Here is a 23,376-nt window from a genome sequence, read left to right on the forward strand (position 1 = left end):
CAGCACTGTGCCCAATAGCCAAGACACGGAAACAACCTAAATGTCCATTGACAGATGAATGGATAAAGAAGATGTGGTGCATAGATGCAATGGAAAAATAATGCCATTTGCAGCAACATGGATGCAATTAGAGATGATCACACTAAGTGAAGTAAGTCAGAAAGACAAATACCATATGATATCACTTATATATGAAATCTAAAATATGACACAAACGAACCTATCTATGAAACAGAATCACAGGCAATCTTAGTGGTTGCCAAAGGGGAGGGGGTTGAAAGAGGGTGCAGTGGGAGGTTGGGGTTAGCAGATGTAAGCTTTTGTGCACAGAATGGATAAACAACAAGGTCCTACTCTAGAGCACAGAGAACTATATTCAATATCCCATGATAAACCATAATGGAAAAGAATATAAAAAAAGAATGTATATATACATATAACTGAATCACTCTGCTGTACAGCAGTAATTAACACAACAGTGTAAATCAACTATGCTTCAATTAAAAAAAAAAGTTAGAATACTGTTTTAGATGAAAGGAGACTACTGCGTAGAAACATGGCAATTAAATGCAGTGTATGCAGACTTCCCTGGTGGTCCAGCAGTGAAGACTGCACCTTCCAAAGCAGGGAAGATCCCACGTGGGATCTTCAATCCCTGGTGGGGGAGCTAAGATCCCACATGCCTCATGGCCAAATAAGCAAAACATAAAACAGAAGCGGTACTGTAACAAATTCAATAAAGACTTTAAAAAATGGTCCACATCAAAAAAATCTTTAAAAAAAATACATTTAAATGCAATGTATGCTCACTGATTAGATCCTGGACTAAAATATACACAAACATACATACACATGTATGTATATATACATATATACACTTACATGCATACATACATTATTATATGTATTATTCAGACAACATGAGAAATTTGAGCACAGACTGTTATTAGATAACAGTATTGAGTCAATGAAACATTTCTTGAATGTGGAAATCACATTGTGGTACACAGAAAAATTTCTTTGTTCTAGGAGATTCATGGAATCTTACTTATGAAATGTGTGTGTGTGTGAGAGAGAGAGAGACAGAGATAGAAAAGAAATGAAGCAGAATTCTAACTATTAGAATTACCTAGATTGATGAATCCAGTTAAAGATATGCAGGTGTTCACTGTATTATTTTTCCCACTTGTGTGTGTGTGTGTATAATTTTTTTTTCAAAACAAGAGTTATGGGGAAAACCCAGCAGATTTTACACAAAACTGATCTCTGGCTTTAAGAAAAAGGCTCTGCAAGTCTAGTCCCCTGGGCTTGCAGCCTGTGAGCTGGGTGCACAGGGGCCACTTGCTTCCCACCAGACAGTCTCCAGTCGGCGCTCGTCTCCACTGCTCCAACCTGTCTTGCATTCTGCCTGCTTCCCTCATTTATGTTACCAGCGTGATTCCCCACAGACCCTGGGGTTTGGAATCCCATATAAACCATAACAGAAAACGCTGAGCATGGCTACAAGTTACAGAGATATGCTACTAACTTATTTCAATAAGCCAATGATGCAATATGAAGAAAAGGGACCTAGAAATGGCATCGATTAGCAACAGCACAATTAAATTCTTAAAAATGTCACGGGATTTCCCACGAGGCTTTTATTGAGTTGGGACATGTTATTCAACAAATACCGGGGAAACATTCCTTCAAGTACGACGAGGGGAGAGAAGCCTTTAGAAACTACGAATACTCCGCTTAGATTCTAGCGCTAGGCAGCACTTACATGGTGCTCTGCTAGCATCCCGTGGAATGGGGCCTGGGCACAAGAGCCCATGGAACTAAGCACTGAATAAGTGCCTTCAAAACAGGGAACCTGGACCGTCCTGCTCCCCACAGCACATTAGCACGACCGGAGCGGGAATCTGCCCAGCGGCGTTTCTGGTCTGATAGTTAGAAACCGGCGAGGCCGTGTGAAGTGCTTTACCTCCCGCTCCTCCCCGTGGTACCCCCTTTCTGCGTTCCCACCTGTGCCTTTCTCTCTCCTTCTCTACCGCTCCTCCTTCCTCCTGCTCTCTTTCTTTCTCCTTTGCTAGTGCTCTTCTTGACCCTCTACCTTCCTGCCCTGGCATCCTTAAGGCTGCCTGACCGCTGTGAGGTGTTTGTCCCAAAAGCATCCTGCTGCCCTCAGCAGTGGGCCAGCAAAGCGACACCAAGCAGAGGCAGAACTCGTGGCGAGGCAGGCCGGGTCCGGGAGGCGCTGGGTCTTGCCCGCCGCCACCCAACAGCTTTGAGCCGGATCAGAAACGGCAATTCCTAACTGCGGCTCCTGCCCCCAGACAGTCGCACAGCCCACAGCCTCACTGCGAGCTACTGACAGTGAGGAGACAGTAGGAAAAAGGGGGTGCTCTGGACACGCGGGAGGTTATTACTATTCATGATTAATTACAGTCAACCGAGAGCATGCTTCTGGCACGTAGCACACCCTCAACATGTCCACCTTTCCAGACCCGATGGACCTTTTTGTTTTTGTATTTGTCACTCAAACGAGTCTTTTTACCCAGTTTTTCCTGGTCATCTCTCAATGAAATTTTAATTCGACAAATATACTGTCTATCTGTACATGTACTGTATGTGTATCTGTGCTTTGACAATAAGAGGATAAGGACTCCCAACTCCCAGGAACCAATTTTCATCCTCTTGGGGGTGACACGGCTCTCATCAAGAATGAGTGAAGTTTATTGTAATACTTATAGTAAAGTTGTATTTATTTTTTAAATTAATTAATTAATTTATTGGCCGTGTTGGGTCTTCGTTGCTACACACGGGCTCTCTCTGGCTGAGTGGGGGCTACTCTTCAGTGTGGGGCACGGGCTCCGCATTGCAGTGGCTTCTCCTGTTGTGGCGCGTGGGCTCTAGGTGCATGGGCTTCAGCAGTTGTGGCACACGGGCTCAAGAGTTGTGGCGCACGGGCTTAGTTACTCTGCGCCACGTGGGATCGTCCTGCAGCAGGGATTGAACCCATGTCCCCTGCGTTGGCAGGCAGATTCTTGACCACGGCACCACCTAGGAAGCCCCTACAGTAAAGTTTTAAACGGACATTTTACCCCATGCTTATCCTTTACCTTCGTTGGTGGCAAACCATAACTTTGTGCCTGCTAAAATAATCTACAGGATTAAGGAATAAGAATTGGAAAGAACTGATACTCAAGTAAGAACCCCAGGCTTCCACAAATGCCACGAGTCGCAGAACTAAGGCCCGCTGGAGGCAAATCCTGAAGGGTGCATGGGTCATAACACAAACCAGACGTCATACATCCTGGAGGAAGAAGTTCCAGGCCAATAGCTTTAAGACAGCTATGGGTCCTGTCACCTAAAGATTAAGGACAGTGTAGGGAAAGAAACCAGCAACATTCCAAATACAAGAAAAAGGAGGCCTCACCTCCTAGCTGGCCCATGAGCTGGCCTTTCATTACACTAGAATAGCTATTTTTGGTCAAGGTCCAGGTTGGTAACGCAAGGTCATGGCTGCAGGAATTCTCTCCCTCCAGCAGCATACAAATATACTTATTTCTCCCATATTAAAAACAACAACTTCAAAAACTCTCTCTGACCGCCACCTCCTTCTAAGCACACGCTGCCCCATTTCCTGGGCTTCCTTTCGTAACAAAACTCCCCAGAAGACTTGTCTCTTTCAGTGTCTTCACTTTGCTCTTCTCGTCCTCTCTCGAACCCTCTCTGACGAAGCTTTCATTCCTGCCACTCTACCCAACAGCTCTTGTCAAGATGTCAAATGACCCCCATGTTTTCAAAGCCAATGGCTAATGCTAAGTCTGTACTAAAAGTGACCTTTCACACCACTGAGCGTCCCCCTCATTCTTGAAACATTTCCTTTTTCTTTTTTTATTTTTTTTCTGGCTGCACCACGAGCCTTGTGGGATCTTAGTTCCCAGATCAGGGATCAAATCTGGGCCACGTGCAGTGGAAGCAGAGAGTTCTAACCACCGCACCACCAGGGAATCTCCTTCCCTCAGCTTTTAAGAATGTTGCTCTTGGGATTTTCCTGCCTCGAAGATCATGCCTTCTTACCTCTTTTGCTGGTTCCTCAGCTTCCTGACCTCCAGGTGCTGGAGCTCCAGGGCTCAATCTCTGGTATTTGTCTCTCCATCCCCCATGGTGGTGTCTCCAACCCGGACTTTTCCCTGAATGCCAGACTTGTGCATTTAATTGCCCACTTTACAGTGGGTTTACCCCTCAGAGATAACGTATCTGAAACAGAACTCTTGATGTCCTTTCTCCCAGATCTGCACCTGGGTCTCCCTGTCACAGTGAACGATCCCTTCCTTCTTCCAGGACTGAAGTGAAGAACTTTGGAGCCGTTCTTGATTCAACCATCAGATTCCTATGTGCTCTTCTCTCAGAATAAATCTTGAATGTGACCACCTCCACTGCTGCCCCTCTGACCCAAACCCCATCACAACTGGATCACATCAGCAGTCTTCTAATGGCTCTTCCTGCTCATGGAGCTGGAGTAGCCATCAGCTAGAGGAACCCTTCTGGGATATGTCATGCCAGGGCACCCCTCTACTTCAAACCCTCTGATGGCTCCCATCTCACTCACAGTAAAATCCACAGTCCCTACCATGGCCCACAAGGCTCTCACGTCTGACCACCTCATCTCTCTAACTTCATCTCCTATGACTCTCATCCTCACTTACTCTGCTCCAGACACACTCATCTCTTTGCTCCTCCTAGAACACACCAGAGCACACCTAGAACACATCACTTGATCTTGCCTTGGAGCCTCTGTCTTACTCTTCCCCCTGCCTGGAATGCTTGCCCTCTAAATAGCTGCAAGAGTCACCCCTTCACATTTCTTCTGGAATGTCTTCAAATAGCATTCATCAGGAAGACTTTTCCTAACCACTCTATATAAAAAAGCAAGCCCCTCCATCACCTTTACCCCCTCATCCTCATTTTCACCACTTGACATACAATCATTTGTTTACCGTTGGTCTCTCCTAATTTACGAGGACAGGAGCCTAGAACAGTGCCTGATACATGGCAGTTCTGTAAAAACTTGCTAACACGTCAATGATCTTACACACAGGTGTCTCATCAAAAATACTGACAATATATCAGATTCTTTTTTCTGTTTCCACAATGGAGTTTGAGAAAGGGTAGGGTAGTTGCTTTTAGTGTAGATACGGCAGTATCATTTTATTACTGTCACTAGAATGGTACTTAATGTTCTTAAAGTAGAGTATGAGCTGACTAATTTTAACTGGAGCAACTGTATATTTTTTCTAAAAGCCTAATTATGTAACCTGGAAAAGATAAGATTCAAAATGAAAACATTAAAGGGCTGACTGCAGTAGGACCTCTTGGTGAAGAGTGAATCGCATTTAGTTTAGGGAGCAGTTTATTAGCACAAATACTGAATTTATCTCATAAAAACATGTCACACTTTTTCCCCCAAATGGCATCAAATAATGCTATCTTAAAAGTGTTTCAAATTTTCAGAAAAAAAGTCTTCTAAAAATACTAGCAGAATAGGTCTTGATAATAATTATCATCCTTAAAATCATTTACCAATGGATAGTTACATCTTCACAATGCTTTTACATCAAGAACAGGAAACACTGTAGATGCGCCGCTGTAATAATTACGCAATTGACTGCTGGACAATTCGCTCCCATGATCTTATCTGCTTAACGGGAACAATGTAATTTTTAAAATAGTCCAAAAGCAACTCTTGGGAGTTGCTTTAAATAGTTAAATAAATGGTTTAAAAAAACATACAAGCAATTCTCTGACAATGTCAAATTCTATTATAGATATAGAATCCAAGGGATCATTCAGTTCTTCTGTAGTATTAGTATTTGATCCTATGATTAGGACATCATCTGATCTGGGGAGTCTTGTTGTTCCCAGGCATAGTGCTAACTTTCATGAGATTTAGGCTGCACAAAACAAATGTCATCTTCATTTTCATCGATGGACGGTGAAATAAACAAGGTAAGGGCAATGCTCTCTCTCTCTCTCACACAGACACACACACACACTCTTACACTCTCACACACCAGAGAAATGTATATATATAGGGATGCTGTTTTAGCTGTCAACTACTCTCTCAGGAAGACTGCTTTTTTCCTAAAATTGTGTCTTTTGTAGTTTTTAAAAAATATTAAAACATCCTTTTGTTTATGAAGTGATGGTGATAAACTAGTCTCTTACAATGCTGACCACCCAATCTGTAAAAAAAAAAAAATTTTTTTTTTTTGAAATTTTATTGTTCCATGAAATTCAAAGTCTGTAAATGATAACTTTCTAATAAAAAATCTTGGCTGGCTTCCCTCTTTTCAGGCGAAAGCCAAACTCCTCAGCCTGGCATTCGAAGCCTTCTACATCTGTTCTTAATCCACCTTTCTTGCTTTCCTTATCATGATAAGAGCAGTCTGGGGCTCAGCGCTTGCCTGTTCTCACCTGCTAAGGTCACTGAGGTACCTTCAGCCTCAGTCTTCCTGGTTCCTGACCTTAGCAGGGGTCATTAACAGCCCCAGCTCTGTAAGGGGTGCGCAAGGAAGCTCCTAGAAACTCACACTCACTGAGCCCCCGAGCCCCTGAACCTGGGCCTGCGGAGCTGTGCTGGGCTCCGGTTCAGTATTCCCCTCCCTGAGCCCTGGAGCTCTGCCCTGAATGCAGCTCTGATGGGGCCCTAAAACACTAGCCTGGACCTCACCAGTTTCCTGTTCTCTGGGACGACCACATGTCCCCAAGGCAGGCTCCAAACCCCGAAGGCCATGTGGGACCAAGGCGCAGCTAGGTGCTAACCATCACGTATCCTGGCGCCAGACTTATAGGCCAGGAAACTGCTCACACCCCCTCCTAATGGACGCCGGCTTCCGTTCCTTCTCTTTTCTCCCAGGCCTGTCAGCACCCAGCAGGCATGCTGGCTAAGACTCAGGGGTTATTACTTGCGTTCCCTCAACATACTGCTTTCCACCTGTGCACCTCTTTTTTCCCTAGGACAGACTGTCTGCCCTGAGTGCCTCAGCTCTCACTCCAGGCCTCCCTAAACATTTCAAAGTCTAGCTCAAGCAAGCCTCCAAACACTTTATTCAAAGGCTTCATGCCAGGCGTGGGGACACGAGGTGAATGACACAGGCCCTGCCCGCTAGGAACCCAGTCCACTGGGTGTAACAGCGGAGGGGAACTTCATCTTCCACCAGTCAAGCATCTGAAAGACAGGATGTACAGCTGCATGGAAACACTGTTTTAGGTACAACGGGGCTCCACAAATAGTTACTGAATAAATCAGTGGAGAAAATATGCCTTCATTTAACAAACCCTCAGTTCATTTATTCAGCAGACATTTAAGCACGTATCATGTGTAGGGAACATCACAGAATTCTGAAAAGTGATTGAAGGGACAGGCTCTAGAGATAATCTAGTCCTATCACCTCACACAGATCAGGGGAGTCTACAGCCGGGCGCTTGGTTTTGGAGAATGGAGCGCTGTGAGCTTTGAAATCAGGCGCCTGTGCACACAGCTGCATCCTTCAGAGGACATCAATATGCAGTTACTCAAGAGAACACATCTGACTTCCTAATTTATTGGCAACACCTACCCTGCCTAAGAGCTTATGTTATTAACATCTTTTATTCAATCCGACGATCACATTTATTGGTATTACATGCCAAGTGGCTGATACAGAGATCCAGAGGCAAGGTCCCCATCCTGGAGGAGCTGAATTAATTCAGGGACTAAACTTGTAAACACTGTCTTGCTAAAGAGTAGGTGAGAAGTTTCAGAGAGGCGCGTGCAGGTGACCTTCAGAATCAGAAAAAAAGAGCCTCTCTCCACTAGAAACAGACTGCGGCTTTTCTTTGGAGTAAACAGACCCTTTGAAATACAATCATCAACTTCTCCCCTAGGGAAGGCCTGAGAAAGTGAAACACGCCCATGGGCCCCAGAGGAACAGTGAAGCCCTCTCCCTGTGGAGAGAGTGGGGAGGGCAGGGCGTCCAGGAGGAGGGAGGGGCAAACACTGCTGGTCTCACTCTTCCCTAGGGGAGCACCGCACAGGCGCTTTGGAAGTGTCGTCTCAGAACATCCAGCTGGTAAAGAATGTCCTAGATCCAAATTGAGAAAGTCATCCTATTATCCACCCATTTTAATGTATCCAAAGCCCACTACTTCCCATTCGGGGTCCTTATCCAGAGATAACCCCACACACTCAACTCATGGGGAGAAGAAGATTTGGAGAGAGGCCTGCGGAAAACGGAGAAGCAAAGGTAAGAGAAAATCTCCTGGATGTTCCATGGAGCTGCCATGAGGTTGCGCTTCCCTTGTTGGACACTTGTCAGAACACAGAAGCCCTCACTGCTTAAAACCAGCCCCTACAGAGAAAGTTCATCTGTTGAAAGTTAATCCCCAATGTGTTCATTACAGGTCGCATTCTACATAAGGTAGGATTTGGGTTTCATCTTCAAAGAAATGCAGAAACGAAGGAGAAATACTTTCCTTCTTCGTTTCCATTCCAGGAAAAAAAATACTTCCAGCTTGTAATAAACAACACCCCTGGCCTAAACATCACGGTCTCCAAGAGTTAATTAATGAACATTTTTAAAGCAATCATTTCACTTCTTTGACAAAAATCCTTCTACAGACATTATGAAGCTCAGCAGTAAATAAATGTGAGGCATAATGAAAAGCTGTCAGCTTCCTAGCACTTTGAAAACAGGTGCATGATTAATTCTCTTCGTGCACCGAGAACATCAACAGAAGCTAGTCTAGAAGTTTAAGAATCATGGAAAGTTCTTGTACTATCAAATTTGCTGGCTCTTGAAGAACCAGATCTACAGGTGACATGCGAAAGAAGCTACTGGGAAGAAAAATAAAATATCCCACGTCAAGTCTGAACGTGAACAGCATCTCTCCCTGCACCCACAGCTCCACTTTCTGATTCGTTATATAGTTGGTGACTCGTGCGCAGATGTCCCATTCGCGTCACGGAAGACAAAAGTCCGTGAAGGAAGGGGATGTGACCCCGTCTCAAGGCATTCATGTCACCTAACACGACTCCCTTTAATTTTTTTTCGTCCCTGAAAATCCACGTTAAAGAACCCATTACCTTGAGCACGCGGATTTCTCGAAGGGCGATTTTCTTTATGACAGGGTCATCTTCCGATTCCAGAAACCTCTTGATGGCCACACTCTGACCCGTGTCCCTGTTCTTGCATTTGAAAACAACTCCGTAGGATCCTTCGCCAATTTTCCCAAGTGTTTCGTATTTCTCCATCACAGAAGCATCAATCCTCTTAAAATGGGTCTTCACATCGTTTGAAAACGGCACTTAAAGAATGCTGGCGTGAACGCCCTGCAGGAGACAGGCCTGGGTCAGGGGCCGGTCCCGGCGGGAGGCGCCCGCCCGCCCCCGCCCCCTCCCCCTCCCCCTCCCCCGCCCCCTCCCCCGGGCCTGGGACGCCCCCGCCCGCCGCCCCCGGGGAGGCCGGTTCAGGCGTCTGCTAGGCGGCCTGCAAGCTGACGCGCAGCCCGTCGGCCTCAGGAGTGCCGCACCGAGCCGTCAGACCGTCGGGCTTTCTCTCGGGGGGCTCCTCCGAGCCGGGACACGCGAGCCGGCGCGCGGGCGGGCGGGCGGCTCCCCCGGGGCCCACAGCCGGGCGCACCTCCCTCCCGGCGGGAAGACACCGCGCGGCGGCCCGCGGGGGCGCGGAGAGCCCTGCCCGGCGCCCCCACCCCGCGCCGCCGGGGGGCCCGGGGCTCCGCGGGGAGCGGGACCAAGCGTGCCCCCCCCCCGGCCTCCCTCCCTCTCTCGGCCTCCCCCCCCCCCCCCCGCTCTCTTGGCCTCCCTCCCTCTCCCGGCCCGGCCTCCCCCCGGGCCCCGGCCTCCCGCCCGCCCGCGTAGCCTCGAGCGGCGCCACGTGGCCCCCCCCACAGGACTCAGGGCGCCGCCGCGGCCGCGGGGCCCCCCGCTCCCGCCTCGCCGACTCCCGCCCGGCTGCTCGCCCCGGGCCCGCGGCCCCGGTGGGAACCGGCCCGCGCCCCGGGCTGGCCAGGCGGACGCGCCGCCGCTCCCGGCCCCCCTCCCGGCCCCGCCGCCGTGCTCGGGGCCGCGCAGGCCCGGGCGGGAGAGGCGCCTGCGGGACCGCACACCCCGGCGGGCCGTGGGCAGCGCCGCTCGGGCGCAGTCGGCGGGGAAGACGCCTGCGCTAGGGGCCCCCCCGCACCCCACCCCACCCCCACCTCCACCCCCCGCCCCCCCCGCACCCGCACCCCCACCCGCACTTCACCCCCCACCGCGCCCCCCCCACAGCACCCCCCCCACGCCGCCACCCCCCCCCACGCCTGCGCTAGGAGCCCCAACCCCCCGGCACCCCCCACGCCCCCCCCGCCCCCCACGCCGCGGGTGCCACACCCTGCATCACTGAGATGAAGCCCCTGTATTCTCTGCGAGACTAAAGTCCTTGAGAACAGCCTCTGCCAGGAACGAATGAATGCATGATGAACGAATGAATGAGAGAGAGAGAGGAAGCGAGCAGTATGATGACTGAAATGGGTTCGGGTCTGCACTTCCCCCCCCCAGCCTGGGAGTGGTTGTGGGGGGGGTGGGGTAGTCCTTGACCCCTGACCTCCACGAGAGCTGGGCTTACGATGTGGGAGATGCGGGCTTACAGAGCCGAGCCGGCCTGTCTTTCGTTCGCTCCTGCTGCCTCAGGCCTGAGCACAGTGATGGAAGGTGAATGGCCCTAGGGAACATCACGAAATAAGGTAATTTGCCGCTGGGCAGGTTGCCTCAGGACTTTATCCTCTATCCCATTCCGTGTGCCCAGCCTTGAGGATGGCTGTGGCCCTGGAAGCTATAGCGGAGGAGAGAAAATCATACCGTCTATGAAACAGGCACCAACCTGTGCCAAGCAGAATGCCACTACATGCAAATCTGGGTAGGGTTCAGGGAGGAGCTGGAGCTGGGAGGACAGAGATGGGTGGCTGCCTTGAAGATGGAGTGGCATCGAGATGGGGTCCAGGGGTGGGCTGCAGGTGGTCTGTGAACCTCCCAGAAATTGTTTGCGAATGGCAACCGCGGATGTGTTTTCTGTCTCTGTAGCTATGCCTCTTCCAGTTGGTCATGGAAATGGAATGATACATTAGGTAGTCTTCTGAGGCTCAGCTGCTTTCATGTAATATTAATATATTTGAGATTCATCCATTGTGTTGCATTTATCAGCAGTTCTTTCCTTTTTATTACCGAGTAGTATTCCACTGTGTGGGTATTTTTTATCCATTCCTGGTTGAAGAACATTTGAGTTGTTTCCCGTTTCGGTGATTATAAACCAAGCCACTGTAAATATTCATGCATGGCCTTTTGTGTGAGCATATGTTTTCATTTCTCTTGGGAAAATAATACTTAGGCGGAGTCTGCTGGGTCATATGTTAAGTGTATGCTACTGTAAGTGACTGCCGAAATGCTTTCCAAAGTGGCTGTACCATTTTACATTCCTGCCAGCAGTGTTCCAGTTACGCTGCATCTTTGCCAGCACTCAGTGTTCAGTTCTTTTGATTCAGCCGTTCTAAGAGGTGGGTAACGGGCTCTTGTGGTTTTAATTTGCATTTCCCTAATGACTAATACTGAGCAGTTTTTCATATACTAACTTGCCATCTGGATGTTTTCTCACAAGAGCTGGAAGAATGTTGTAAATTCCTTGAGGTTTTCTATGTAGACAATGTTGTCACCTGCGAAGATGGACAGTTTTAGTTCTTTCCTCACGGGCATGCCTTTTCTTTCTTTTTCTTGCCTTATGGTGCTTGGTATGTCGGCCCTCCAGTACAATGTCAGATAGGAGTGGTGAGAGGAGACGTCCTTATTACCGACCTTAGGAGGAAGACATTCAGTCTTGCACCATTGGGTATCTTGCACTAACTGGATTTCTTTGCAGAGGTTGCGGGGGGCAGTCTCTGAGAGGGCCCTTAACGACCCCATGAAAAACCTCACGGCATTCATGCCCTTGTAGACTCCCCTTCCATTCAGTGCAGCTTTGACCTGGTGACTTGCGTCCAAGGAAACACATATGTTTAAAGTCACACAGTGTCACTCGTGAGGTTAGGTTACGAAGACGCTGTGATTTCCGCCTTGAGTGGCCCTTGCTCCCTGCCTTGGAGGGAAGCCAGATGCCGTGTTGTCAGCTGCCCTACGGCAAGGAATTGAGGAGGCCAATGGCCGAGAACACAGGCACTCCCTCCGGCGTCCTGTGAGGAACTGCATCCTGCCAACAACCTCTTGAGGCAGCTTGGGAGTGGACCGCCTCACCACCGCCCCCGCTCTGCTGAGTCACCCGGTGAGACTGTAGCCCCAGCTGACAACATAAGTCCTCTCTTGTGAGAGACCTTGATTCAGAGGTACTTAGCCAAGTCATCCTAGATTCCCAACCTCCAGAAACGGAGAGAGAATAATTGTTTGATATTTATGTTTTGGGGTGGTTACACAGCAATGTAAAACTAACACAGAAGCCATTTATTGGATTGAGAAACTTTTTTTTGGGGGGGGCTCTTTATTGGAATATAATTGCTTTACACGCTTGTGCCAGCTTTTGAGGTACACCAAAGTGAATCCACTCTATTTATACATATATCCCCATATCCCCTCCCTCCCGCGACTCCCTCCCACCCTCCCTGTCCTGGCCCTCTGAGGCATCACCCATCATCAAGCTGATCTCCCTTTGTTATACAGCAACTTCCCACTAGCTATCTATTTTACAGTTGGTAGTGTATCTATGTCTATGCTACTCTCTCACTTCATCCCAGCTTCCCCTTCGCCCCATCCCCCAACCCCATGTCCTCCAGTCCATTCTCTGCATCTGCATCCTTATTTTTGCCCTGTCACTGGGTTCATCAGTACCATTTTTTTAGATTCCATAAATATGTTAGCATATGGTATTTGTTTTTCTGGCTTACTTCACTCTGTAGGACAGACTCTAGGTCCATTCACCTCATTACATATGGCTCCATTTCATTCCTTTTTATGGCTGAGTGATATTCCATTGTATGTATGTGTCACATCTTCTTTATCCATTCATCAGTTGATGGGCATTTAGGTTGCTTCCATGTCCTGGCTATTGTAAATAGTGCTGCAATGAACATTATGGTACATGTTTCTTTTTGGATTATGGTTTTCTCTGGGTATATGCCCAGTAGTGGGATTGCTGGGTCATATGGTAGCTCTATTTTGAGTTTTTTTTAAGGAACCTCCATACTGTTCTCCATAGTGGCTGTATCAATTTACATTCCCACCAACAGTGCAGGAAGGTTCCCTTTTCTCCACACCCTCTCCAACATTTATTGTTTCTAGATGTTTTGATGATGGCTATTCTGACCTGTGTGAGATGATACCTCATTGGGGCTTTGACTTGCATTTCTCTAATGATTAGTGATGTTGAGCATCTTTTCATGTGTTTGTTGGCCATCTGCATATCTTCTTTGGAGAAATATCTATTTAGGTCTTCCACCCATTTTTTGATTGGGTTATATGCTCTTTTGGTATTAACCTGCATGAGCTGTTTGTATATTTTGGAGACTAATCCTTTGTCCGTTGCTTCGCTGGCAAGTATTTTCTCCCATTCTGAGGGTTGTCTTCTTGTCTTGTTTATGGTTTCTTTCGCTGTGCAAAAGCTTTTAAGTTTCATGAGGTCCCATTTGTTTATGTTTGATTTTATTTCCATTATTCTAGGGGGTGGGTCAAAAAGGATCTTGCTTTGATGGATGTCATAGAGTGTTCTACCTATGTTTTCCTCTAGGAGTTTTATAGTGTCTGGCCTTACATGTAGGTCTTTAATCCATTTGGAGTTTATTTTTGTGTATGGTGTTAGGAAGTGTTCTAATTTCATTCTTTCCCATGTTGCTGTCCAATTTTTCCAGCATCACTTATTGAAGAGCCTGCCTTTTTTTCATTGTATATTCTTGCCTCCTTTGTCAAAGATAAGGTACCCATATGTGCTTGGGTTTACCTCTGGGTTCTCTATTCCGTTCCATTGATCTACCTTTCTGTTTTTGTGGCAGTACCATACTGTCTTGATCACTGTGGCCATGTAGTATAATTTGAAGTCAGGAAGCCTGATTCCACCAACTCCATTTTTCCTTCTCAAGATTGCTTTGGCTATTCGGGGTCTTTTGCATTTCCATACACATCGTAAGATTTCTTGTTCTAGTTCTGTGAAAAATGCCATTGGTAATTTGATAGGGATTGCATTGAATCTGTAAATTGCTTTGGATAGTATAGTCATTTTCACAATGTTGATTCTTCCAATATGTCTCTCCATCTGTTTGTGTCGTCTTTGATTTCTTTCATCAGTGTCTTAAAGTTTTCTGCATACAGGTCTTTTGCCTCCTTAGGCAGGTTTATTCCTAGGTATTTTATTCTTTTTGTTGCAATGGTGAATGGGAGAGTTTCCTTAATTTCTCTTTCTGCTCTTCCGTTGTTAGTGTATAGGAATGCAAGAGGTTTCTGTGCATTAATTTTGTATCCTGCTACTTGACTAAACTCATCGATTAGTGCTAGCAGTTTTCTGGTAGAGTCTTTAGGGTTTTCTATGTATAATATCATGTCATCTGCAAAGAGTGACAATTTTACTTCTTCTTTTCCAATTTGGATTCCTTTTATTTGATTTTCTTCTCTGATTGCTGTAGCTAAAATTTCCAAAACTAAGTTGAATAATAATGGTGAAAATGGACACCCTTGTCTTGTTCCTGTTCTTAGAGGGAATGCTTTCAGTTTTTCACCATTTAGAACAATGTTGGCTTTTGGTTTCTCATATATGGCTTTTATTATGTTGAGGTAATTTCCTTCTATGCCCATTTTCTGGAGAGTTTTTATCATAAATGGATGTTGAATTTTGTCAAAAGCTTTTTCTGCATCTATTGAGATGATCATATGGTTTTTATCCTTCAATTTGTTAATATGATGTATCACATTGATTGATTTGCATATATTGAAGAATCCTTGCATCCCAGGGATAAACCCCACTTGATCATGGTGTGTGATCTTTTTAATGTGCTGTTGGATTCTGTTAGCTAGTATTTTGTTGAGGATTTTTGCATCTATATTCATCAGTGATATTGGCCTGTAATTTTCTTTTTTTGTGACATCTTTGCCTGGTTTTGGTATCGGGGTGATGGTGGCCTCGTAGGATGAGTTTGGGAGTGTTCCTCCTTCTGCTATATTTTGGAAGAGTTTGAGAAGGATAGGTGTTAGCTCTTCTCTAAATGTTTGATAGAATTCACCTGTGAAGGCATCTGGCCCTGGGCTTTTGTTTGTTGGGAGATCTTTAATCACAGTCTTAATTTCCGTACTTGTGATTGGTCTGTTCATATGTTCTATTTCTTCCTGGTTCAGTCTTGGAGGATTGTACTTTTCTAAGAAATCCATTTCTTCCAGGTTATCCAGTTTATTGGCATATAGTTGCTTGTAGTAGTCTCTCATGATCTTTTGTATTTCTGTGATGTCCATTGTTACTTCTCCTTTTTCATTTCTAATTCTGTTGATTAGCGTCTTCTCCATTTTTTCCCTGATGAGTCTGGCTAATGGTTTATCAATTTTGCTCATCTTCTCAAAGAGCCAGCTTTTAGTTTTATTGATCTTTGCTATTGTTTCCTTCCTTTCTTTTTCATTTATTTCTGATCTGATTTTTATGATTTCTTTCCTTCTGCTCACTTTGGGATTTTTTTGTTCTTTCTCTAATTGTTTTAGGTGTACGGTTAGGTTGTTTATTTGAGATTTTTCTTGTTTCTTGAGGTAGGACTGTATTGCTATAAACTTCCCTCTTAGAACTGCTTTTGCTGCATCCCATAGGTTTTGGGTTGTTGTGTTTTCATTGTCATTTGTTTCTAGGTATTTTTCGATTTCCTCTTTGATTTCTTCAATGATTTCTTGGTTGTTCAATAGTGTATTGTTTAGTCTCCATGTGTTTGTAGTTTTTACAGTTTTTTTCCTGTAATTGATACCTAGTCTCATGGCATTGTGGTCAGAGAAGATGCTTGATATGATTTCAAATTTCTTGAATTTACTGAGGCTTGATTTGTGACCCAAAATGTGATCTATCCTGGAGAATGTTCCATGTGCACTTGAGAAGAAAGTGTTTTCTGTAGTTTTTGGATGGAATGTCCTATAAATATCAGTTAAGTCGAGATGGTCTAATGTGTCATTTAAAGCTTGTGTGTCCTTGTTTATTTTCTGTTTGGATGATCTGTCCATTGATGTAAGTGGGGTGTTCAAGTCTTCTACTATTATTGTGTTCCTGTCGATTTCCCCTTTTATGGCTATTAGCATTTGCCTTATGTATTGAGGTGATCCTATGTTGGGGGCATAGGTATTTACAATTGTTATATGTTCTTCTTGATTGGATCCATTGATCATTATGCAGTGTCCTTCCTTGTCTCTTGTAATAGTCTTTAAAGTCTAATTTGTCTGATATGAGTATTGCTACTCCAGCTTTCTTTTGACTTCCATTTGCATGGAATATCTTTTTCCATCCCCTTACTTTCAGTCTATATGTGTCCTTTGGTCTGAAGTGAGTTTCTTATAGACATCATATGTAAGGGTCTTGTTTTTGTATCCATTCAGCCAGTCTGTGTCTTTTGGTTGGAGCATTTAATCCATTTACATTTAAGGTGATTATTGACATGTATGTTCCAATTACCATTTTCTTAATTGTTCTGGGTTTGTTTTTGTAGGTGTTTTCCTTCTCTTGTGTTTTCTACTTAGAAAAGTTCCTTAAGCAATTGTCGTACAGGTGGTGCTGAATTCTCTTAACTTTTGCTTGTCTGTAAAGCTTTTGATTTCTCTGTCGAATCTGAATGAGATTCTTGCTGGGTAGAGTATTCTTGGCTGTAGGTTTTTCTCTCTCAGGACATTCAGTATATCCTGCCACTCCCTTCTGGCCTGCAGAGTTTCTGCAGAAAGATCAGCTGTTGTCCTTATGGGTTTTCCCTTATATGTTGTTTGTTGCTTTTCTCTTGCTGCTTTTAATATTTTTTCTTTGTGTTTAATTTTCGTTAGTTTGATTAATATGTGCCTTGGTGTATTTCTCCTTGGATTTATTCTGTATGGGACTCTCTGCACTTCTTGGACTTGATTAATTATTTCCTTTCCCATGCTGGGGAAGTTTTCCACTATAACCTCTTCAGATATTTTCTCAGACCCTTTCTTGTTTTCTTCTTCTTCTGGGAAGCCTATGATTCGAATGTTGGTGAGCTTAATGTTGTAACCAAGGTCTCTGAGACAGTCTTCTACTATTTTTTGTTTTCCTGCTTTGTGGCAGTTATTTCCCCCATTCTATCTTCCAACTTACTTATTCGTTCTTCTGCCTCAGTTATTCTGCTGTTTATACCATAGAGTATTTTTAATTTCAGTTATTTTGTTGTCTGTTACTGTTTGTTTGCTCTTTAGTTCTTCTGAGTCCTTATTAACTGTTTCTTGTATTTTCTCTATTTTGTTATTGAGATTTTGTATCATCTTTACTATCATTACTCTGAATTCTTTTTCAGGCAGTTTTCCTAGTTCCTCTTCATTTATTTGGTCTTCTGGGTTTTTTTCCTGCTCCTTTGTCTGCATGGTGTTTCTTTGTCTTCTCATTTTGTCTAACTTATAGGATTTGCTGTCTCCTTTCCCTATGCTGCCTAATAGTAATTCCTCTTGTTTCTGCCCTCTGCCCCCTGTGGTGGGGTTTGTCCAGTGTCTTGAGTAGGCTTCCTGGTGGGGGGTCTGGTGTCTGCTTTCCAGTGTGTGGCTCTGTGTCTTTTCTCTCTGATGAGCAGGGCCATGTCAGGTGGTGTGTGTTAGGGTATCTGTGAGGTTAATATGGCTTTAGGTAGTCTGTGTGCTGATGGGTGGGTTTGTGTCCCTGTCTTGTTTCTAGTTTGGTGTGAGGTGTCCAGCACTGGCAGTTGTAGACAGTCCGATGAAGCCAGGTCTTAGATTGTGATACAAGGCTCTGTGAGAGTTCTCTGCAGTTAATCTTCCCTATGGCTGAGGACTCCCTAGTAGTCTAGCATCCTGGATTCAGTGCTCCCTCCGAAGAGCCTCCTACTTGACTTCTGATTGAGTAGTCCAGACTTCAGAGGTTGCTTGTCCCAGTTATGTTGGGATCTTTGCAGTCCTTTCTGGTGTCTGAGGTCTTCTGCTGGTGTTCAGCTGGTTCGCTGTGGGAGCTATTGCGTCTTTTGATATATTCCTGATGCATCTGTGGAGAGGGATGCATTCCATGTCCTTCTACTTTGCCACCATCTTTCTTCCCCTCCGAAAGTTCTTTTTAATTGCAATTTGCTGAAAGGTGATTTTTTGTTTTGTTTTTATTAATGAATGGATGGTGAATTTTGTCAAATACTTTTCTGCATCTATGGAAAGAATTGATTTTTCTTGCTTAGTCTATTGTTATAGTGAATTACTTTGATTGATTTTAAAATGTTGAACCAACCTTACATTCCTGGGATAAAACCAGCTTGGTTTTGGTATTGTATCATTTCGATACATTGCTTGAGTTTGTAAATAATATTTTTATTTTTTTTATTTTTTTTATTTTTTTGGGGGTACACCAGGTTCAATCATCTGTTTTTATACACATATCCCCATATTCCCTCCCTTCCTTGACTCCTCCCCCTCGAGTCCCCCCCACCCTCCCTGCCCCAGTCCTCTAAGGCATCTTCCATCCTCGAGTTGGACTCCTTTTGTTATACAACAACTTCCCACTGACTATTTTACAGTTGGTAGTATATATATGTCTGTGCTACTCTCTCGCTTCGTCTCAGTTTCCCCTTCACCCCCTGTTAATAATATTTTATTAAGGATTTTTACATTGTTTCTGAGAGATATTGATCTATAGTTTTATTTTGTCAGGTTTGGGTATCAAGGTAATACTGATCTCATAAAACGAGTTGGCAACTATTTCCTTTTCCATTATCTTCTGAAGAAGTTTATATTAAATTGGTATTATTTATTCCTTAAATGTTTGGTAGAATTTTCTAGTGGAGCCATCTGGAATTTTCATTGTTGAAATGTTTTTAATTACACAGTCTACTTCTTTTTTAAAATATAGGACTATTTAGGATATCTATTTCTTCTTGAGTGAGCTTTGGTAGTTTGGGTCTTTCAACAAATTTGTCTACTTCATCTAGATATTTAAATTTATGGGCATGAAGTTGTTCATATATAATAGTATTACATTATTATCCTTTATATAGTAGTGTTCTCTCTGTCATTTTTGATATTAGTAATTTGAGGTTTTTTTTTTTTTTTTCCCCTTCTTTTTCCTGATCAGTTTGACTAAGGATTATCAATTTTTTTTGATTTTTAAAAAGAAACAGCTTTTGATTTAATTGATTTCCTTGGTGGTTTTTCAACTTCATTGATTTCATCTATGTTATTTTCTTTCTTCTCCTTGCTTAGCTTTCCCTGCTTTTGCTAGTTTTTTAAGCTGAATGCTTAGACCATTAATTTTAGATCTTTCTTCTTTTCTAATTTAAGCCTTTAATGCCATAAATTTTCCTCTAAGCATGACTTTAAATGCATCCCAGACATCTTGATATGTTGTATTTTCATTTTCATTCAGCTGAAAATATTTGTTAATTTCCCACATGGCTTCCTAGTTGACCCATGGATTGTTTTGAACTGTGTGTTGATTTCCAACTTTTTTTTTTTAAGTAGATTTTGCAGGTATCTTTCTGTTACTCTTTTCTAGTTTAATTCTGTTGCTTTTCGGGAAATTCCTTCGTGTGATTTAAGTTCTTTCAGATGTCTTCAGGTTTGTTTAAGTGCCTAGAATATGGTCTCTCTTGGTGAGTGTTTGTATTTGAAAATTTGAAAAATTATCTTTAAATGAGGTGGGAAAGTCAGTGTGAATTTCTCCAGAGCTACCTTGTCTGAAGTTCATTCCAGGTCAAAGTTAGTCTGGAAAATTAACTTTATGGACTTCACAAGGTTCAGTACCCAAGGAGCGTGGAGCCATGCCAAGCCCAGCAGTGACGCAGGGAAGCAAGTGCACAGTGGTTTAAGCCTAACCAAGCAGTGACCCAGAAAGCTGGTATGACCTGCAGCTGCACCAGTTGTTGTATTTGGAGGAAGCTGGAGCAAAATACGAAAGAACAACTTTGAAAGGAAGACAAACAGTTGATGTACTCATTTGGCCCCATACAGAGAGGACACTATGCCCTTTACACTGCCAAACTGCAATCAGCCCATTCAGCTGGCAGGACTGGAACTGTTTGTTTTTAATGTTTTGCTGTTGTTTGGTTGGTTTTCTTTTAATTTTTTTTTTATTTTTGGCTGTGTCAGGTCTTACTTGCGGCATGTGGGATCTTGGTTGCGGTGTGCAGGCTTCTCTCTAGCTGAGGTGCGCGGGCTCTGTAGTTGAGGCACGTGGGCTCAATAGATGAGGTGCTCCGCCTTTGTTGCCCTGTGGCATGTGGGATCTTAGTTCCCTGACCAGGGATCCAACCCACGTCCCCTGCATTGGAAGGCAGATACTTTACCCCCGGACCACTAGGGAAGCCCCTGAAATTGGTTTTTGATATCAGAGAATTATAAACCCCCAGGAAGCAGAGTTCCTGGGAGGGTGAGAAATGGTCTGATATGTGGGTTCTTTTTCTCAAGCAAGTGCAAAGAACAGTGAAACAACATTGTTATTTTCTACTTACAGCGATCTTTGATTTGCACCTCTGCGTAATTAGAGAGAATACTTCAGTGCCCCTGGATAACACAGACAGTACTGTGGTATTTTACTCATTTAAGAAAGCAATAAACATTCAGTAGAGTACCACATGGTGGGAGAAAGAGCCTGGGATCTGGAGTCAGAAGACCAGGATTTCTACCTTCTTACTGGTGTTTGATTTCGTAGCAAGATAGTTATTATTGGCCAAACAAAAACAGCAATGATTATTTAGCTGGTACTTACTTTGTGGCAGGCGCTTTGCTAAGAATATTTTATGGGTGAGCCTTGCAACAACCCTAGGAGATGGGCATCAACATTATCCTGGGTTTCAGATGAGGCAAGCGTGTCTGCGAGTGGGTAGGTTGTGTGTAGGGACATGAAGCTCGCGAGTTGTGACGTGGGGACTGGGATGGAGGCAGTCCGACTGCAGCACCTTTACTCCTAACCCTTTTGCTGCTCCTACCTAGCATGGCAGGAGTGGTCTTCAGGATCTTGAGTGAATGCATAGGACGTTGGCAGTTGGCCCAAAGGACTTACTATGTGCGGTAATAGTCGTACCCTCCCTCTTTTTTTTTTTTGTTTTGTTTTTTTGGCACACAGGCTTAGTTGCTCCGTGGCATGTGGGATCTTCCTGGAGCAGGGCTCAAACCTGTGTCCCCTTCATTGGCAGGCGGATTCTTAACCACTGCGCCACCTAGGAAGCCCCCTCCCTCTTTTAAGTTGCCAGGAAGGTGAGTCTTGTCATCATGCTTCCTCATCGCGGAGGCTGGGCAGCTTCCTCTGTGTGCGGCCCCCGCTGAGGAGCAAGGCTCCGTGAGTTTGTGCAGAATCCTGAGGCCTCATCCGAGTGCTTGAAAGCAGGGCAGTGCCACCAGCTTTCCCTCCCCAGCTGTGCTTCCTGTAAGGAAAAGTGAGCTCAGTCACTGTGACTAAGTGTAAGTGATCTTCAAATGACACTCGAGAGCTGCTTGAGGAAATACTTGAACTTACTTTCTCCGACATAAGTGGATTTAGAAATTGTTTCCAAGGCACGTATAGAAAAACTTTAATAACTACCCTTTGGGGGTATTTATGCTTCAGGCTCAATATCTATATTATCTCAAATCTTTATAACGATCATATGTAGTTGGATTTGTTAACTGGTTGGAATTATCAACTACCCCATTTTACTAAAGAAGAAGCGGAGACTCCGAGAGGTTGGTCCACGCAGACAAGGCCGCCCAGCTACCCCAGATGGCAGGATTCAAACCGGACTCCACCTGTTTGCAAAGCCCCTGCTCTGGGGTGCATGGAGTTACAACAACTAAGAACACCTTGTAAACAACCTAATGAGAAGCCAGGTGTCAGTCAGGTTCTTCCTGACCAGTCACTGCTTAAATGTCGCAAAACCAGGTGTGTAAACAACTTTCCTCCTTATCTGGAGATAGTAAAGACTATAAATACTGGAAACCAGTGTAAACACTGGAAAATCAATTTAAATAAAATAAAAGCCTTATCATCCTTGGCTTTCTACGTGGGCCCAGCCAACAACAGAGTAAAGTGCTTTCATCCCTAACCACCATAACTTTAGTTATTTTGTGTGTATTTTTCCCTTTAAATACTCATTACATTTTATACATGAAAGGCATTCTTTCAAAGCACCTCTTCTTCTAAAAGCTTTATTTCTGAGTCTACCTTTAACAATGTGGATACTTTTTTGCATTTTCAGATTTTAAAACAACCATCCAGAACTTTTGCCAGCGAACCCAATATTAACACAAAACCCTGGAGGGTGCATGTGGTTGGCCCTGGGCCACCAGTGGCTGCAACAATGTGCAGGTGATCCGTCTTCAGGAAACGAGCCTCCAGATCTCCGGGTGCACATCTCTGCCCCTTTGGACGGATGACTGCTAACCACACGTTAAGTGTGGGTGTTCTATGGACATTTCAGGGCTTGTATGGCTTTTGAATCATTATATTCTAGGGAAGAGGTAAATTTCCAAAAAAAGTTTTGAGACAATAAATAAGAAAGAACATTCATTACTTTCTGAACTTCAGCTTAAAGCTCTGGCACAGAAACAGCTGTTCGGAAAGCAGACTTTTACTGGATGCTGTCCTGGATCAGACACCACGCTGGGCTCTGGAGCCTGAGAAGAGACTTTCCAGAGACCAAACACAGTATCAACGTGCACAGCCCGCTCTCCTGCCTCCTCTCCCAGCGAGTGTCTTCCCGGGAGGAAGTGAGATAGGAGAACTTGGAGGGCTGGAATTTACATTGTACGTTTTGCTTCTCAAAACACGTCATCAAGTTCTGTAAAGGAAAACGGGCCCATCTGGTGTTTGAGGAAACAGATACCAAAAATCAAAATGACCTTTTTGGAGTCCAAAAAACAAATTTGTTCTAGGCAACAAACAGGACTAGAACCTGGGTCTCAATTCTGATTGTATTCTTTCCACTTGTACCACACCGTCGCTTCAAATTAGCTCTAATAACATGGTTAAAGAAATGTAAATCTTCCTTATGAAAACCCAGTATCAAAACAATATTCACGTGTGTGACAAGATGGAGAAGGAGAGCAGGAAGTAGAAAGTATTTGCATTAAAAAAGTATTCTTTACTTAAAGTGAGATTCTTTTCATACAGATTGTTTTAGAAATGCATACGTTTCTTGAATGAACTTAATACTCTAAGTCTTCTCAAC

The 23,376-nt window shown here is 44.4% G+C and overlaps 1 protein-coding gene across 1 annotated transcript in view; it reads right to left on the minus strand.

The window, feature by feature from the left end:
- CDKL1 (cyclin dependent kinase like 1) overlaps positions 1-9,395 on the minus strand; it is a 51,629-nt gene extending 42,234 nt beyond the window's left edge. Inside the window, exon 1 of the mRNA XM_057723791.1 lies at positions 9,116-9,395. Coding sequence (XP_057579774.1) covers positions 9,116-9,283 — 168 coding nt within the window. The 5' untranslated portion in view covers positions 9,284-9,395. The remainder of the gene's footprint in view (positions 1-9,115) is intronic.
- Positions 9,396-23,376: the final 13,981 nt, after the last annotated feature.

The sequence above is a fragment of the Hippopotamus amphibius genome, chromosome 2 (genome assembly GCF_030028045.1).
Source record: "Hippopotamus amphibius kiboko isolate mHipAmp2 chromosome 2, mHipAmp2.hap2, whole genome shotgun sequence".
NCBI classification, from domain to species: Eukaryota; Metazoa; Chordata; class Mammalia; order Artiodactyla; family Hippopotamidae; genus Hippopotamus; species Hippopotamus amphibius.